Below are 18,487 nucleotides of genomic sequence, written 5' to 3'. Positions count from 1 at the left end.
GTAGGTCTAAGAGATCATACTGTTTAGACTTAATACAGTAACTTACTTAGGTCTATATTTCAATAGTTATGTAGGCTACTGTATCAATCATTTATTTGTTAATGTCATCACACAGCATAGGAGTCATTCATGATTTCAAATGCAATCAAGCATTTTAGTTTTAAAATGTAATAAAGCAACCACTGCATAATTAGCGAAAACAATAAATAGGCCTATATAAACAGTTCCATTTCTGAAATTGCAATCACAAATGAAGGCGACTGGTTTTTAGTCTTTGCTGTAATAAAGGCTTTAGGAAAAAAAAACATTACAACAGACTCTGGTACGCTTATAATTGTTGTTTACATTGTTCCAAATGGTCAGAAAACCAGAAGTTTAGGGTCACTTAGAAATGTCCTTGTTTTTGAAAGAAAAGCTAATTTTTCATCCATTAAAATAACATCAAATTGATCAGAAATACAGCGTAGACATTGTTAATGTTGTAAATTACTATTGTAGCTGGAAACGGCTGAATTTGTATGGAATATCTACATAGGCCCATTATCAGCACCCATCACTCCTGTTTTCCAATGGCACGTTGTGTTAGCTAATTCAAGTTTATCATTTTAAAAAAGGCTAATTGATCATTAGAAAACCCTTTTGCAATTATGTTAGCACAGCTGAAAACTGTTGTTCTGATTAAAGAAGCAATAAAACTGGCCTTCTTTAGACTAGTTGAGTATCTGGAGTATCAGCATTTGTGGGTTCGATTACAGGCTCAAAATGGCCAGAAACAAAGCACTTTCTTCTGAAACCCATCAGTCTATTCTTGTTCTGAGAAATGAAGGCTATTCCATGTGAGAAATTGGCTAGAAACTGAAGATCTCGTACAACACTGTGTCCTACTCCCTTCATAGAACAGCGCAAACTGGCGCTAACCAGAATAGAAAGAGTGGGATGCCCCGGTGCACAACTGAGCAAGAGGACAAGTACATTAGTGTCTAGTTTGAGAAACAGACGCCTCGCAAGTCCTCAACTGGCAGGTTCATTAAATAGTACCCGCAAAACACCAGTCTCAATGTCAACAGTGAAGAGGCGACTCCAGGATGCAGGCCTTCTAGGCAGAGTTGCAAAGAAAAAGCCATATCATTAGTAGAGTGTTGACGTTGAGACTGGTGTTTTGCGGGTACTATTTAATGAAGATGGCAGTTGAGGACTTGCGAGGTGTCCTTCTCTTTCCCTCGGAGGACCTGAGCCCTAGGACCATGCCTCAGGATTACCTGGCCTGATGACTCCTTGCGGTCCCCAGTCCACCTGGTCATGCTGCTGCTCCAGTTTCAACTGTTCTGCCTGCAGCTATGAACACTGACCTGTTCACCGGATGTGCTACCTTGTCCCGGACCTGCTGTGTACTCACTCACTAACTCTCACTCTAACTCACTCAATGATCGGCTATGAAAAGCCAACTGACATTTACTCCTGAGGTGCTGACCTGTTGCACCCTCTACAACCACTGATTATTATTATTTGACCCTGCTGGTCATCTATGAACATCTTGGCCATGTGCTGTTATAATCTCCACCCGGCACAGCCAGAAGAGGACTGGCCACCCCTCAGAACCTGGTTCCTCTCTAGGTTCCTGCCTTTCTAAGGAGTTTTTCCTAGCCACCGTGCTTCTACATCTGCATTGCTTGCCGTTTGTGGATTTAGGCTGGGTTTCTATATAGCACTTTGTGACATCGGCTGATGTAAAAATGGCTTTATAAATACAGTTGATTGATATTTCAGACTGGCCAATGAAAATAAAAAATTAAGAAGGGCAAAAGAACAGACACTGGACAGAAGATCGGAAAAATGTGTTATGGACAGACAAATCTAAGTTTGAGGTGTTTGGATCACAAACAACATTCGTGAGACGCAGAAAAAAATGAAGATGCTGGAGGAGTGCTTGATGCCATCTGACAAGCATGGTGGAGGCAATGTGATGGTCTAGGGGTGCATTGGTGGTGGTAAAGTGGGAGACTTGTACAGGGTAAAAGGGATCTTGAAGGAGGAAGGCTATCACTCCATTTTGCAACGCCATACCCTGTGGACGGCGCTTAATTGGAGCCAATTTCCTCCTACAACAGGACAATGACCCAAAGCACAGCTCCAAACTATGCAATAACTATTTAGGGAAGAAGCAGTCAGCTGGTATTCTGTCTATAATGGAGTGGCCAGCACAGTCTCCGGATCTCAACTCTATTGAGCTGTTGTGGGAGCAGCTTGACCGTACGGTACGTAAGAAGTGCCCATCAAGTCAATCCAACTTGTGGGAGGTGCTTCAGGAAGCATGGGGTGAAATCTCTTCGGACTACCTCAACAAATTGACAACTAGAATGCCAAAGGTCAGCAAGGCTGTAATTGCTGCAAATGGAGGATTCTTTGACAAAAGCAAAAGTTTGAAGTCTACAATTATTTAAATTTAAAAAATATATATCTTTATTTATAACCTTGTCAACATCTTGACTATATTTCCTATTCATTTGGCATCTCATTTCATGTATGTTTTCATGGAAAACAAGGACATTTCTAAGTTGCCCCAAACTTTTGAACGGTAGTGTATATTGTAATGTAACAGCACCTGTTTGGCACACATATGCACGTAGCGCTTGCTCCTTACATTCTTTTTCTTGATCTCCAGTATTTTCCACTAGTCAAATTTATTCCACACATCCAACTTCCCCTTTACCTCCTGAGGAACCAGTAAACATTCCCCTGTTTCGAGTTTGTCACATCCTCTGCATACATTTTGCTGTCACGTGTTCAGAGTTTGTTATAACCTATTTAATAGATGCAATTATGATATACTACAGGTCAGGCCCTATTGGTCACATGCATGCGATGCATATGTGTCACGTAAAAACAGTAAGGGTTGAGGTAATTCCTAAACAAATGAGGGATTTCAGTAACATTACTTTTCAGTCAGAAATGGCTGTTATTATGTTGCAGCTTCAGAAACACAGACAGGATAATACTGGCTGTTAGAACTGTTAAGGCTCCATGGATTGATGAGGAATTGAAAAACTGTATGGTTGAAAGAGATGAGGCAAAAGGAGTGGCTAATAAGTCTGGCTGCACATCTGACTGGCTTACTTACTGCAAATTGAGAAATTATGTGACTAAACTACAAAAAGAAGAAGAAACTTTATTATGAAGCCAAGATCAATGATATAAAGAATGATGGAAGAAAAAAAACTTTGGAGTACTTTAAATGAAATTATGGGCAGAAAGACAAATTGAACTCCATCTTCCATCGAATCAGATGGCTTATTCATCACAAAACCATTTGATGTTGCAAATTATTTTAATGGCTGCCAATTAAATAAAGTGGACAAACTTAGGCAGGATATGCCAACAATGAACAGTGAGCAATTGTATTCATGCATAAAAATACAAATAATGAAAGAAAAGCATTGCAAGTTTGAATTTTGTAAAGTCAGTGTAGGAGAGATGGAAAATTATTGTTATCGATCAATAACGACAAACCTCCTGGCATTGAAAGCTACTGATGATGGTAGCTGACTAACAATATGACGGATAGGAGTGGCTATAATCTGAGCCTAGAGGAAAGTCTTTGTCAACAGGCCTGGAGGGAAGTCAAAGTAATTCCGCCAGTGGTAAAGCAGCATTTTCTGGTTCTAACAGCAGACCTTTAAGCTTCCTGCCAGTTCTTAGCAAACTGTTGGAAAAAATTGTGTTTCACCAAATAGCATTGTATTTCCCTGTCAACAAATTAACCTGTTAGGGCTAGGGGGCAGTATTGACACAGCCGGATAAAAAACGTACCCGATTTAATCTGGTTACTACTCCTGCCCAGTAACTAGAATATGCATATAATTATTGGCTTTGGATAGAAAACACCCTAAAGTTTCTAAAACTGTTTGAATGGTGTCTGTGAGTATAACAGAACTCATATGGCAGGCCAAAACCTGAGAAGATTCCATGCAGGAAGTGGCCTGTCTGACAAGATGTGTTTAATCTAGGCTGTTTTTATTGAAGATTTAGGATCTTTGCTCTAACGTGACACTTCTTACGGCTCCCATAGGCTCTCAGAGCCCGGGAAAAAGCTGAACGATATCGAGGCAGGCTCTGGCTGAAACACTTTATCGCGTTTGGCAAGTGGCCGCTCAGAGTACTGTGGGCTTACGCGTGTGCCCGAGTCGACCGAATGCTTTATTTTTTTTCGTCTGTTTACCTAAATGCAGATTCCCGGTCGGAATATTATCGCTTTTTTACGAGAAAAATGGCATGAAAATGGATTTTAAACAGCGGTTGACATGCTTCGAAGTACGGTAATGGAATATTTAGAATTTTTTTGTCACGAATTGCGCCATGCTCGTAACCCTTATTTACCCTTTCGGATGGTGTCTTGAACGCACGAACAAAACGCCGCTGTTTGGATATAACGATGGATTATTTTGGACCAAACCAACATTTGTTATTGAAGTAGAAGTCCTGGGAGTGCATTCTGACGAAGACAGCAAAGGTAATAACATTATTCTTATAGTAAATCTGACTTTGATGAGTGCTAAACTTGCTGGGTGTCTAAATAGCTAGCCCTGTGATGCCAGGCTATCTACTGAGAATATTGCAAAATGTGCTTTCACCGAAAAGCTATTTTAAAATCGGACATATCGAGTGCATAGAGGAGTTCTGTATCTATAATTCTTAAAATAATTGTTATGCTTTTTGTGAACGTTTATCGTGAGTAATTTAGTAAATTCACCGGCAGTGTTCGGTTGGAATGCTAGTCACATGCTAATGTAAAAAGCTGGTTTTTGATATAAATATGAACTTGATTGAACAAAACATGCATGTATTGTATAACATAATGTCCTAGGGTTGTCATCTGATGACGATCATCAAAGGTTAGTGCTACATTTAGCTGTGGTTTGGGTTTATGTGACATTATATGCTAGCTTGAAAAATGGGTGTCTGATTATTTCTGGCTGGGTACTCTGCTGACATAATCTAATGTTTTGCTTTCGTTGTAAAGCCTTTTTGAAATCGGACAGTGTGGTTAGATTAACGAGAGTCTTATCTTTAAAATGGTGTAAAATAGTCATATGTTTGAAAAATTGAAGGTTTTGCATTTCTAAGGTTTTTGAATAACGCGCCACGGGATTGCACTGGCTGTTACGTAGGTGGGACGATTTGGTGCCACCTAGCCCAGAGAGGTTAACAACAGACTTTCAGCATGCTTATAGAGAAGGGCTCTCAACATGTACTGCACTGACACAAATGACTGATGATGCCTTTGATATTATTGACCATTACCTGTTGAAAAAAAATAATTATGTGCTATGGCTTTTCAACCTCTGCCATAATGTGGATTCAGAGCCATCTATCTAATAGAACTCAAAGGGTTTTCTTTAATGGAATCTTCTCTGATGTCAAACACGTAAAGTGTGGTGTACCGCAGGGTAGCTCTCTAGGCCCTCTACTCTTTTCTATTTTTACCAATAACCTGCCACTGGCATTAAACAAAGCATGTGTGTCCATGTATGCTGATGATTCAAACATATACGCATCAGCAACCACAGCTAATGAAGTCACTGAAACCCTTAAAGAGCTGCAGTCTGTTTTGGAATGGGTGGCCAGTAATAAACTGGTCCTGAACATCTCTAAAACTAACAGCATTGTATTTGGTACAAATCATTCCTTAAGTGCTAGACCTCAGCTAAATCTTGTAATGAATGGTGTGGCTGTAGAGGAGACTAAATTACTTGGCATTACCTTAGATTGTAAACGGTCATGGTCAAAACATATAGATTCAATGGTTGTAAAGATGGGGAGAGGTCTAGCCGTAATTAAGAGTTGCTCTGCTTTTTTGACACCACACTCCAAAAAGCAAGTTCTACAGGCTCTAGTTTGGTCCAATCTTGATTATCGTCCAGCCGTAGGGCTGGGCGATATGACGATATATATCGTGTGACGATAGACGTTTTTCTATCGTTTCATATTACGTTCTATCGTTTATTTCGTTGTGTCGCAAATCACACTCGTTACAGCAATATTTTTTGTCAATTGGACGACGCTTTGCGTTCTTCCACACGGCTGCAACACAAACAAATATGGAGGAGAGTGAACGTGACACAGAGCACGGAGACATGGAGGTCGTACCTAAGAGAGAGGGGCTACTTCGGTCGCATGGACGTGGTTTGGGTATGAAAAGTCTGACACGGACCAGAAAACCGTCCTCTGCAAAATATGCCACAGGCCGGTCCCGACAACAGGCTCAAACACCACTAACCTCTTTTACCACCTACGCAAGAATCATGTGAAACAGTACGGAGAGAGTCTACGGATGAGACCCAAAAAAGTACAGTCAAGTGCTCAAAACAAACCCTGACTCAGACGTTGCAAGAGGCTTTTGCCCGCGGCACACCATATGGCAAAGAATCACGAAGATGGAAGGAGATAACAGCTGCCGTTACAACTTATATCTGCAAAGACGTGGCCCCAATTTACACAGTCGAGAAACAGGGGTTTCGTGAGTTGGTGCCAACACTCGACCCAAGGTACCAAATGCAAACTGATATGTGACACGTATTAATGCCAAAATAACATGCAAAACAGGCAAGCCCCCAAAAATATATTTTAGGCCTATATTTATTTTGTTTTCAACTATAGTTGAAGTGTTTTCTATTATCCTTTTTAGAGATATTAATATGTTGTTACATGCTTAATTGAACATTTTCACAAAGGTTCTAAATAAAAGGAGAAATAATCAAATATGAGGAAGTACCTTTTATTTGTTGAGTAGAATTCAAAATGTAATAAGAAATAGGCCTTTTCATGGTCATTTTATATAAACTATTTATTCATTGAATTTACAGAAAATGTGCCATTTCGTGATGCATTGTTATCGGCATATGAGATTTTGACTTTTGCAACAGCTAATGGGGATCCTAATAAAATACCAAAAATCACACTGTTGATGTTCTGTGGTGGTCGCTGCAGTAGGGAGGAGAGACAACGTGTGCTAATCACACAGTTGTTAGCTGTTTTTTTTAACACAGCAAGTCTGAGCCAGGACAAGCACAATCAAATCAATTGTGGCTGGACTCCCTCTAGTCATTTGTGCGTCTTAATTATTTCAACAAACAGTTCACTTAAAGCATCAGACAAGCTCAGTGCATATAGTTGATTTGATTAAAACACATAGGATGTGTCTATATGGAAAAATACATGTTTAAAAACGTCGACCAATCGAAAGAACAGATGACTCTTGGTCGACCAAGATTTTGTTTTGTCGGGGACAGCTCTATTCTGAGTAAATAACTGCCATTGCGTGTTCTCTTTAAAGTTCTAATGGCTGCTGTATTTAACATTCAGCAAACAAGAGCTTGAATTTCTCTTCGAACAGTCCATTAGTATAGAAATGCTAAAAGAAAAAATATCCAGCAAGCTATTCTAGTCTAGCTTTTCCTGGGACTCTAAGAGCTAAGTAGCATTTTTTTAAGTAGACACGGCAACAGAGCAGAGGTGCGTATTGTGCAAGAGACAGAGGCTATCATTTAGAAGCTTATGCATAACCCATCATTCATTAGCTAAATATAAGGCTAATACTGCATTGAATGTATTACCTGAAAGAGGTAGGCTAGGACAACACATACATACATACATACATACATACATAGTACAAAACATTAGTAACACCTTCCTAATATTAAGTTGTACCCCCTTTTTCCCTCAGAACAGCCTCAATTCATCAGGGCATGGCCTCTACAAGTGTTCCACAGGGATGATGGCCCATGTTGACTCCAATGCTTCCCACAGTTATGTCAAGTTGGCTGGATGCCCTTTGGGTGGTAGACCATTCTTGATACACAAGGGTAACTGTTGAGTGTGGAAAAACCCAGCAGCGTTGCAGTTCTTTACACACTCACACTGGTTCATCTGGCACCTACTGCCATACCCCGTTCAAAGGCACTTAAATATTTTGTCTTGCCCATTCACCCTCTGAATGTCACACATACACAACCCATGTCTCAAGGCTTAAAAATCCTTCTTTAACCGATCTACACTGATTTGAAGTGGATTTAACAAGTGACATCAATAAGAGATCATAGCTTTCATCTGGATTCACCTGGTCAGTCTATTCGGACGGGATAGGTTTTACTGGGGGAGCTCAGGTAATGTAATTATGTGCACGAGCACAAATCACCACATCCATAATTTTAGTCCCGTCCGAATCTGCCATGTAAGTCATTTTTACTTGGCAGGAAGGTTATTATCCCATCCTTAAAAACCTACAGTTTTTCGGGCAAACTCTCACGTCCTCTGATAACACTTATCCCATGCGAATCTTCATCCCTGTATATTGAAGGATATTACTGAGTTTAACAGGTGCTGCACCCAGTTTGGGTAAGAACATGGGAACAAATGAATGCCTAAAACCAAAGTGCTATGCATGTAGTCTACAAATGGATCGGTTTTGTCACATATCAACTTTTCAAGTGCCTATTCCTCTTTCACCAAATATGTCAGTTAATTCAATTTGTGCATAGGTTACAGTTCATGGTTGTTATTGATATGTCTTACCATTTTGACTTTCTTCGAACTGAAGGCCAATATTTGGCCATCCCTAGATATTTAAAACATCTTCCCAACTAGAAAAGCCGCCAGGCTTCCGTCATAATTATCCATTTTGAATGAGGAAAACAATTATTACGGGGCAGTTGGGTAAAGCTAATCCCATCCGAATCGTCCACCGGAAAAACAGACATGCTGGGGTAGTAATTACATCACCTACATTCTACAGTAATACTAGTCCCGTGTGAATAGGGCTTTAGTCATGGAAAGAGCAGGATGTTTTGTACACTCAGTGCATCTCAATCTTGACCAGGATTAGGCCGATCTATTTTGGATGCAATTTGAATGGAATTGATCGAGAGAGAGAGAGACTGCGGAAACGATATTTGAGTGACAGGCTGTTTTAAAACTCTACAATGAAAGAATAAGGTGAAAGCAAGATGGAGAAGCGTAAATTAGACATGTATTGTCATTATATTACTGTAGCTGCAGCAAATGTAGTCTTTCCTTTCACAAGACAAAAAGTTACCATGATGAGATGATAAACACATTGTGAACTACACTCCGTAGTGAGAAGCAGTGTCCCCACCATGAGCGTCGATGATTGGTCATGCAGATAGCAGAGAGTAGGCCGTTGAGAAGCCAGATTTAGACATCACATATAATTTAACAGTGCCATTTCACATCATGCTGTTCAAATAAATTATTTATTATAAATATACCAGTTTCTTGCAGTTATTTATCCTGGGAAAAGGGAGTAGGTTTGGGCTGGATATCTCGATAACCCGGTTCCCACTATTCAACCCTAGTCTGAAGCAGCCTAGTCTCCTGAAACATCCTGTACAACTAACGTTGTGGGAAAGTTACCTGCAGGTTGTTGAGAGGGTCCATCTTCATGACTGGCCCAACAGTGCTGAGGGGGAGGCTGACTTCAATGGTCTGGTTTGGGCCGAGAGGGGTGAGGACCTGGAGTGGGCCGGCAGGGGCCAGTCCAAAACTAGAGAGAAAAGAGTCCCAAGTCAGAAAAAAATTAAAATCACATTCACAGCAGAGATGGTTTCCTTATGACAGTCATATAGACTGTGACGGATGTTCCTCTCACCTGTTCCTGTTGAATTGGATGGCGAAGTCAGTCATGACGCTCATGGCCTTGTTGGTGAGGACCAGCTCCATCTGGATGACTCCAGCACGCCGGGCGAAGGTCCCAGAGATCTCCAGACCTTTAGCCTTCATGGCTGGGAGCCACACCTGAGGATAGAAGATACCATAAGAGAAACGTCTCCACAGCTTGTAATAAAAAATAATTCAATTTATTTGGCGGACACCTTTCAGGGCATTCAAAGAAATCTCACATTAACAGTAGAATCCATACATCAGAAAATCAAGAGCATCAAAGTGCAATTTAAAATCAAAAGGACAACACGAAACAGGACAGGTAAAAAGAGGGAAGGGTTGGGTAGAGGATCAAAACATGGTTTAGGGTAAGGTTTATGTTGGGGGGGGGGGACACACATAGGGATACTGGGAGAGCACCTAAGGGGGGTAGGACAGAGTCAATCATAGACCATAGGCATCCTTAGAGAGGTGTGTTTTCAGAAGGTTTTTTAATGAGATGGCTATCTGCATGTTGTATGTATGGGGGGGGGGAGAGCATTCCAGAGCCTGGGTGCCGAGCAACTGAATGCTCGGGCATCCATGTTGGAGATGCGGAATGGGGGGCCGGTGACAAGGAGACCACCAGAGGAGGAGCGGAAGGGGGCATAGACTGGGAGAACATCAGAGAGGTAGGTGGGTACCAGGTTGTGGAGAGCGAGGAGGAGTGTCTTCAGCATGATCATCTAGGAACATATAGGCCTAGTAGTTACAGTGCATTTGGAAAGTATTCAGACCCCTTGACTTTTTCCACATTGTTATGTTACAGCTTTATTCTAAAATGCATTCAATTGTTTTTTCTGCTCAATCTACACACAATAACAAAGCAAAAACTGTTTAGGCATTTTTGTAAATGTATATATAAAAAAAAAAATGAAATATTACATTTACATAAGTATTCAGACTCTTTACTGAGTACTTTGTTGAAGCATCTTAGACAACGATTACAGCCTTGAGTCTTCTTGGATATGACACTACAAGCTTGGCACACCTGTATTTGGGGAGTTTCGCCCCATTCCTCTCTGCAGATCCTCTCAAGCTCTGTCAGGTTGGATGGGGAGCGTCGCTGCACAGCTATTTTCAGGTCTCTCCAGAGATGTTCAATCGGTTTCATGTCCAGGCTCTGGCTGGGACACTCAAGGACATTCAGAGACTTGTCCCGAAGCCACTCCTGCGTTGTCTTAGCTGTGTGCTTAGGGTTGTTGTCCTGTTGGAAAGTGAACCTTCACCCCAGTCTGAGGTCCTGAGCAGGTTTTCATCAAGGATCTCGCTGTACTTTACTCTGTTCATCTTTCCCTCGATCCTGACTCGTCTCCCAGTCCCCGCTGCTGAAAAACATCCCCACAGCATGATGCTGCCACCACCATGCTTCATCGCAGGGATGGAGCCAGGTTTCCTCCAGATGCGACACTTGGCATTCAGGCCAAATAGTTCAATCTTGGTTTCATCAGACCAGAGAATCTTGTTTCTCATGGTCAGAGTCCTTTAGGTGCCTTTTGGCAAACTTCAAGCAGGCTGTCGCATACCTTTTACTGAAGAGTGGCTTCCGTCTGGCCACTCTACCATAAAAGGCCTAATTGGTGGAGTGCTGCAGATCTGTCAGAGTGACCATTGGGTTCTTGGTCACCTTCCTTACCAAGTCCCTTCTCCCCCGATTGCTCTGTTTGCCCAGGCAGCCAGCTCTAGGTAGAATCTTGGTGGTTCCAAACTTCTTCCATTTAAGAATGAAGGAGGCCACTGTCTTCTTGGGGACCTTCAATACTGACATTTTTGGTACCCTTTCCCAGATCTGTGCCTCGACACAATCCTGTCTCTGAGCTCTACGGACAATTATTCTGACATGCATTATCAACTGTGAGCCCTTATACAGACAGGTGTGTGCCTTTCCAAATCATGTCCAATAAATTGAATTTACCACAGGTGGATTCCAATCAAGTTGTAGAAACATCAAGGATGATCAATGGAAACAGGATGCCCCTGAGCTCAATTTCAAGTATCATAGCAAAAGGGTCTGAATACTTACATTTTTAATACAATTTATAAAACCTGTTTTCACTTTGCCATTATGGAGTACTGTGGGTAGATTGATGAGGACATTTCTTTATTTAATCCATTTTAGAATAAGGCTGTAACGTAACAAAATAGTATCAATACTATCATATTAAGAGTACTACCATCATCTATAGACACTCACTGTCTTGGGCGGAATGTATGCTCCCATCGGCATGCCAACCCCCCCTCCAAAGTCAAAGAGGTCTCCAAGGCCGCCTCCCACAGGAGCGTTTAGAGAGGCTGGCATCACAGCGGGAGCCGCGCCAAAACCAGACCCCATCTTTGGATGAAAGACCATGTTAAAGAGCTGAACATCAAAAAACTGCACCTAAATATACTTTTTTTAAATTAATGTTTAAACAACCAGGCAAGCAGGCTTACCGCAGGACTCCCACCAATATCTCCTCCAAGCTGAGGGAAGAGAGAGAGAGGAGTTCAGTTTATACATTATTAGAATGTTACACCTTATTTCCAGCAGGTTGCGGGAGATGCTAGAGGAAGACTGAGGGAGGGAGGTGGGTGTGTGATGAGGGGATGCTAAGATAAACATGACACATGAAAAGCATGGTTTAGACTGGGGAAGGTGAGATGAGAGCATACAGAACAGTGTTCTATATCTATGATGAGAGCTACTGGAGGGTCATACGGAGGTCGAAGAGCGCAGGACGAACATAATGTGTTCAGGTTTTCATTCAGATACTTCTGAAACTGTAAATGCCAACTGTTTGCCAGCACAGTGGTCAGTCAGTTGGTTACAAAGAGAATTCAGTAATGAAATACATCACACTCAAAAAATTTTAAAATGATGAAGAGATCAGTGTGAATGGAAACCAGAAATGAATAGGGCCTAAACATCTAGAGTAGCGTGTTAAAATCATAACAAATACAGCTAGCTACAGTAGGTAAGGGCTTTTGGAACAACAAACACAACAACAAGACCTACAAAAGGTCTCAGAGGCCTAAAATAAACTTAAAAAGCAATTAAAGAAACATATTGAGACGATAGGAAACATCTCTGATCTACAACAGACAGTGACACTGCAGCTAGAGGTGGTGAGAGGTCACAGTACAGCACAGGGTACCATAGGGGGACTCCAGTCTAGTCTGTTCAGGAGCCTCTACTGATGCCCCTCAACCAACCTCAGCAGGGGGGCTGTGCTCAGTAGAGCTGTGGTCAGGGGGGCTGTCAGTGTGACTGTAGTCAGTGTAGGTGTAGTCAGTGTGGGTGTACACTGGCGACGGGGGCTGAGGTGACGGAGACTGTGGAGGGTCCGTCCGCGGGGGAACGTGTGGCTGATGGCAGGATGAATACAGTAGGGTTGTCAAGTTAGATGAATTCATTGACATGGAACAATCAGGATGCATCAAGCACAGAGAAAGAATATTGAAGAGGTGAATACAGCACACAGTGTATATATACACACACACACTTGTAGATACAGCAATGATAATGCCCTACTACTAGGCTTGGGCAGTATAGCAGGGTATTTGGAAAAACCACAGGATGGTTTTTCCAATAAATAAATACAAAAATAATGTATTTGTCGTTTTTCCAATAAATGTATATATTTGCAGCTACGTTTTATGCGATTACCTGCAGTCAACTTGTGCAATACCATAAGAAATTGCATTCTTCATTTCTCCCGTCACATTATTTTAAATGATGAAACTTACCGTAGTTCCCCAGAACATTTGAGCCAGTCATGTGTTTGTAAACAGCACAACGGGAGAAAGCGAGCTGGGGAGTACATAGCATTTTATAGCTATCAGCGAGTCTCTGTTGTGCAGCGCACATGAAGTGATGACGTTACACTTGTATGCAATTCACTACTAAATGTTTGCCATCAGATATCTTATGAGGGCTTTCTGCCAGAAGTCAAAGTACTCTGGATGAGTTCTGTACAGCTGCCATTTATTCCCAGTGCTTCCTACGATCGTTCCCCCCCCCCTGCCATTCTTCTCCCATCTGCTCCGTGTATACATGCTGCTCTTCCTTCAGAAAAACATTCATCACAATTTTGCAAATGTAAATGTCCACTCACCGAAAATGACGTTCTGTAGCTACTAGCTATGCGTGTATCATTTTGTGCTGAATTTGCAATTAGTTTGTTTGTTTTCGCTCAGTAGCATTTAGCTAACAACGTCTATGTGATTTCACTATTAGTTTGTGCAAATTTTGTTAGCATTCTGTAATAGAGACCCAATGGTCTTTCCTTGCGTTTTTAGCGCTCCCTTGTGTGCTATGCCGGTATTACCGTAAATCCAGGTATGAGAGAAGGACAGTATGACAATATAAAAGTCTGGATACCGCCCAAGCCTAGCTACTACATCTAACTAATGATGATGTAATGTGAGGTGTGACTATAGCTATGTCCTCTCCCTCCATGTACTTTAGTTACCGGTTCAGACTCATCCATCTGCAGGTGTGGCATAAAAATAAAAAAAGAAGAAAAAAAAAGAAGAGGAAAACACTCAGTCAAAAAGAAAGAGAAGCAAAAAAAATGTTAAATGACTATGTTCACTGGCTGCCCAGGGGTAGCAGCACAGCGGTCTACAGTGAGGTACCTACCAGGCTGTCCAGACCTCCACCAAGGAGATCCATGCCCCCCATCTGCATGCCGGAGGTGGGGGGTGGGGGGCCAGTGGTGGTGGGGGGTGCCAGGTCCAGGTTGAGAAGGTCCCCCAGGAGGTCTCCCTGGGAGGGGATGATAGAGGGGGCAGCTTCAGCGGCAGAGCCCCCAGCAGCATTGCCCACGTCTGGGCTCTCCGTACCCTCTCCTCTGGGGGATGGAGAGACCAGGACAGAGGGAGTTAGAGACAACTGCAAACATTCGCCACAATAAAAGGGGGTATTTAAGAACTTCACTTGTTTAAGCTGGTTTGAATTCCTAAACGCAATGTTTTGAGCTAAAAATGTAAAAGCCTAGTCTCAGCCAAGCTAAATTATCTGGAACTCTTATTTCAATAAACCAACCCTGCTTAAAATTGGTCCTAAGGTTATTTAAGGGAACACCATTGGCTCATCTTAAATGCAATGAAAATAACAATTAAACGGCATTAAGATTGAATTTAAGATCAGCCCTGTGCTGTACTTCATGTCTGCTGGGAACACAACCTCATGTGAGATCTTTTGGACTTCTCTGACTCATCGAACGTGGCTTAAGCCAGTATAAAGTAAGGTATGCTTTACACAAAGTAAAGACTGGGTTTACTTTAGGGGTAAATAACACTATTTAGAGGAATTACTCGGGTGCAAATAAGGTGTTTAGTCAGGGAAACTCAAGCGGGCCCTAAAAGAGTGTGTGAGAGAGACTCACGATCCAGTGCGGGCGGGGAGCCTTTTGTGCATCACACCGCGGCTGCCCTCCACGAAGGCGCTGGGAGGCTTGTGGTAGACGGACGCCAGCGTGCCGATGTGGCAGATGAGCTCCTCCAGCAGGGTGGGCTCAATCAGGTCCGTCTCCTCCGAGATCAGAGGCTTCTCGGCCAGCACCACCTCCTTGGCAGCCACAGGGTCAGTGGAGAGCAGACGCCAGTAGATGTAGCCACGGTCTCGCAGGTCCGGGTTGTCAGAGTCCTGCAGACAACAGATAGACAGGATGACTGATGTGGTGCATAATAAATAGTAACAGCTTCACAGACTCCGCTCTCTGGCTGTTCTTCTCACTTATGTCATGTCAGGTACTAAGCAAATAATCTAAGAGTATGTTAGGTTCGATTCCCTGCGGGGTATAGCTAGAATAATCTACTCAGTCAATAATAAGAAAATCCAAGGGAAGATTTGAACAGCATCAGCAAGGCTTAGAAGTAAGACACGCGGTACAAGGACATAAAAACTAGAACGTCGGGAATATATTTTTGGTCCTGGCAGCTTCCTGGCAGTGTTGAAACTCCCCTGGCACTAACCTCCAAAGTTAATGACAACTCCCACAGTCTGAGGAGTGAGATTAACTACTCATAAAAACACACTAATAACACCCAACACAAAAAAAGATTTTCATCTAATGCAACACTCAAACTCAAGGACACACTGTCTCATCAGAAATAGTAGGGTAGCGTTTATGGTGACGTCTTCACACTGGCTGTCAACTTGACACATTTCAATGAGTATCCCACTTTTCATGTTGCTTCAGCAGTGCTGGAATATCTAGGCCCCATCGTCAGGCAGACGCCACACGTGAATGCGTCATTCCATTTGTGGGAGGGGGAGAATCACGAATAAAAGCAGCCATTTCAATAGCTTCCCAGCAAGCTAGTTATTTATGGAGTGAAGGACGTTAGTGACAGCCTCAGGAAGAACAGTAAATAAAATTGTGCCCTTGTTGTCAGGTTAGTCAAGGACATCCCATAGTAATTAGACCAATAAAAGAGCTACAAGCATTTAGACTACCCCACCAAGATCACAGCCCAGTTTTAAACTGGGTTGTTCCCATCTTTTAACCTCACTAGGGTAGGGGGCAGCATTTGGAATTTTGGATGAAAAGCGTGCCCAAAGTAAACTGCCTGCTACTCAGGCCCAGAAGCTAGGATATGCATATAATTGGTAGATTTGGATAGAAAACACTCTAAAGTTTCCAAAACTGTTAAAATAATATCTGTGAGTATAACAAAACTGATATGGCAGGTGAAAACCTGAGGAAAATCCATCCAGGAAGTGCTATTATTTTGAAATAGCTGTTTTTCCATTGAAAGCCTATCCGACATACAAAAGACTTAAGACCCAGTTCACGATCCCTATGGCTTCCACTACATGTGGCCAGTCTTTAGGCATTGTTTCAGGCTTTTACTCTGAAAAATTAGGGAGAAACACCACTTTCAATGAGAGGACAGTGGAAATTTCCAGACATGAGTCCTGCGCGTGACCGGAAGCGTGCCTCTCTTGTTTTTCCTTTTCTATTGACGAAGCTATTGTCCGGTTGAAATATGATCGATTATTTATGACAAAAACAACCTGAGGATTGATTATAAACATCGTTTGACATGTTTCTACGAACTTTTATGGTACTTTTTTGATCTTTGGTCTGCCTGCTGTGACCGCGCTTTGTTCCAATAGATTACTGAACAAAACGCACCAACAAATGAATCTTGGGTCTTGGGAGTGAAACCATATGAAGATCAAAGGTAAGTGATACATTTTATCGCTATTTCTGACTTTTGTTACTCCTCTACTTGGCTGGTTACTGTTTGTAATGATTTGTCTGCTGGGCGCTGTTCTCAGATAATCGAATGGTTTGCTTTCGCCGTAAAGTCTTTTTGAAATCTGACACAGCGGATGGATTAACAAGAAGTTAATCTTTAAACCGATGTATAACACTTGTATGTTTAATTAATTTTTATAATGAGTATTTCTGTTTTTAAATTTGGCGATCTGCAATTTCACTGGATGTTGGCCAGGTGGGATGGTAGCGTCCCACACCCCCTAGAGAGGTTAAACTGGGTTGTTCCCATCTTTTAAACTGGGTTGTTCCCATCAGCATTTGAGCAGAACACAATCAATCATTATGTCCTTATGTTTGACCTTCCCTTTTTCCTGGTGTGTTGCTTGACTGATTGGCATATTTAGGATAACACTTGAAGGTGTTCCAGACTTTCTGGAGAAAAGGGATGCCTAGTTGTTGAAAGACAGGACTATACATCTCCCATCTTTCCAATTTACTTTTGGGAATTCAAAGTCAAGACATTCTGGTTTCTGTTCTTCTATTGGGCAATTTGAGTAACAACTGACACGGCCTGAAGGCCCTGGCATAAGAAGTGTTGGTGTGAGACTGTGGCTGATTAGATCCCTGCTGTTGACCGTGTGTGTGTACACACCCCGGGACACTCACCTGTGTGGCCAGGCTCAGCACCTGCTGCACCAGCTCCTGGGTCTCAGTGGGTTTCTTCAGGAACAGCTTCACTATGGCTGTCAGCAGCTGCAGTTGCACCTGGGAAGCCAGAGCAGACGAGACCAGCTATAACTCACTCATACATACTACTCACACCAACTCAGCTTATAGCTACAGTTGAAGTCAGAAGTTTACATACACCTTAGCCAAATACATTTAAAAACGCAGTTCCACAATTCCTGACATTTAATCCTAGTAAAAATTCCCTGTCTTAGGTCAGTTAGGATCACCACTTCATTTTAAGAATGTGAAATGTCAGAATTATAGTAGAGAGAAAGATTTATTTCAGGATTTATTTCTTTCAACACATTCCCAGGTCGGTCAGAAGTTTACATACACTCAATTAGTATTTGGTAGCATTGCCTTTACATTGTTTAACTTGGGTCAAACGTTTTGGGTAGCCTTCCACACACTTCCCACAATAAGTTGGGTGAATTTTGGCCCATTCCTCCTGACAGAGCAGGTGTAACTGAGTCAGGTTTGTAGGCCTCCTTGCTCGCACACGCTTTTACAGTTCTGCCAACAAATTTTCTATAGGACTGAGGTCAGGGCTTTGTGATGGCCATTCCAATACCTTTAAATTTTTAGTCCTTAAGCGATTCTGCCACAATTTTGGAAGTATGTTTGGGGTCATTGTCCATTTGGAAGACCCATTTGCGACCAAGCTTTAACTTCCTGACTGATGTCTTGAGATGTTGCTTCAATATATCCACAGAATTTTCCTTCCTCATGACACCATTTATTTTGTGAAGTGCACCAGTCCCTCCTGCAGCAAAGCACCCCACATAACATGATGCTGCCACACCCGTTCTTCACGGTTGGGATGGTGTTCTTTGGCT

The 18,487-nt window shown here is 42.2% G+C and overlaps 1 protein-coding gene across 3 annotated transcripts in view; it reads right to left on the bottom strand.

Moving 5' to 3' along the window:
- LOC106584973 (AP-1 complex subunit beta-1) overlaps positions 1 to 18,487 on the bottom strand; it is a 51,956-nt gene that overhangs the window by 22,124 nt on the left and 11,345 nt on the right. For 2 of the 3 annotated variants that reach the window (XM_045707192.1, XM_014170659.2), the window contains exons 12-19: positions 17,589 to 17,687; positions 15,081 to 15,340; positions 14,333 to 14,543; positions 14,163 to 14,180; positions 12,145 to 12,174; positions 11,906 to 12,043; positions 9,662 to 9,807; positions 9,427 to 9,556 (exon numbers count right to left, since the gene is read on the bottom strand). In XM_045707192.1, the coding sequence (XP_045563148.1) occupies positions 9,427 to 9,556; positions 9,662 to 9,807; positions 11,906 to 12,043; positions 12,145 to 12,174; positions 14,163 to 14,180; positions 14,333 to 14,543; positions 15,081 to 15,340; positions 17,589 to 17,687 (1,032 nt within the window). The remainder of the gene's footprint in view (positions 1 to 9,426; positions 9,557 to 9,661; positions 9,808 to 11,905; positions 12,044 to 12,144; positions 12,175 to 14,162; positions 14,181 to 14,332; positions 14,544 to 15,080; positions 15,341 to 17,588; positions 17,688 to 18,487) is intronic. The other variant, XM_014170660.2, reaches the window with a different exon arrangement.

This window comes from Salmo salar, chromosome ssa24, assembly GCF_905237065.1.
Source record: "Salmo salar chromosome ssa24, Ssal_v3.1, whole genome shotgun sequence".
Lineage (NCBI taxonomy): Eukaryota > Metazoa > Chordata > Actinopteri > Salmoniformes > Salmonidae > Salmo > Salmo salar.
Note: the sequence above shows the minus strand (reverse complement) of the source record. Positions and strands in the feature narration are given on the sequence as shown.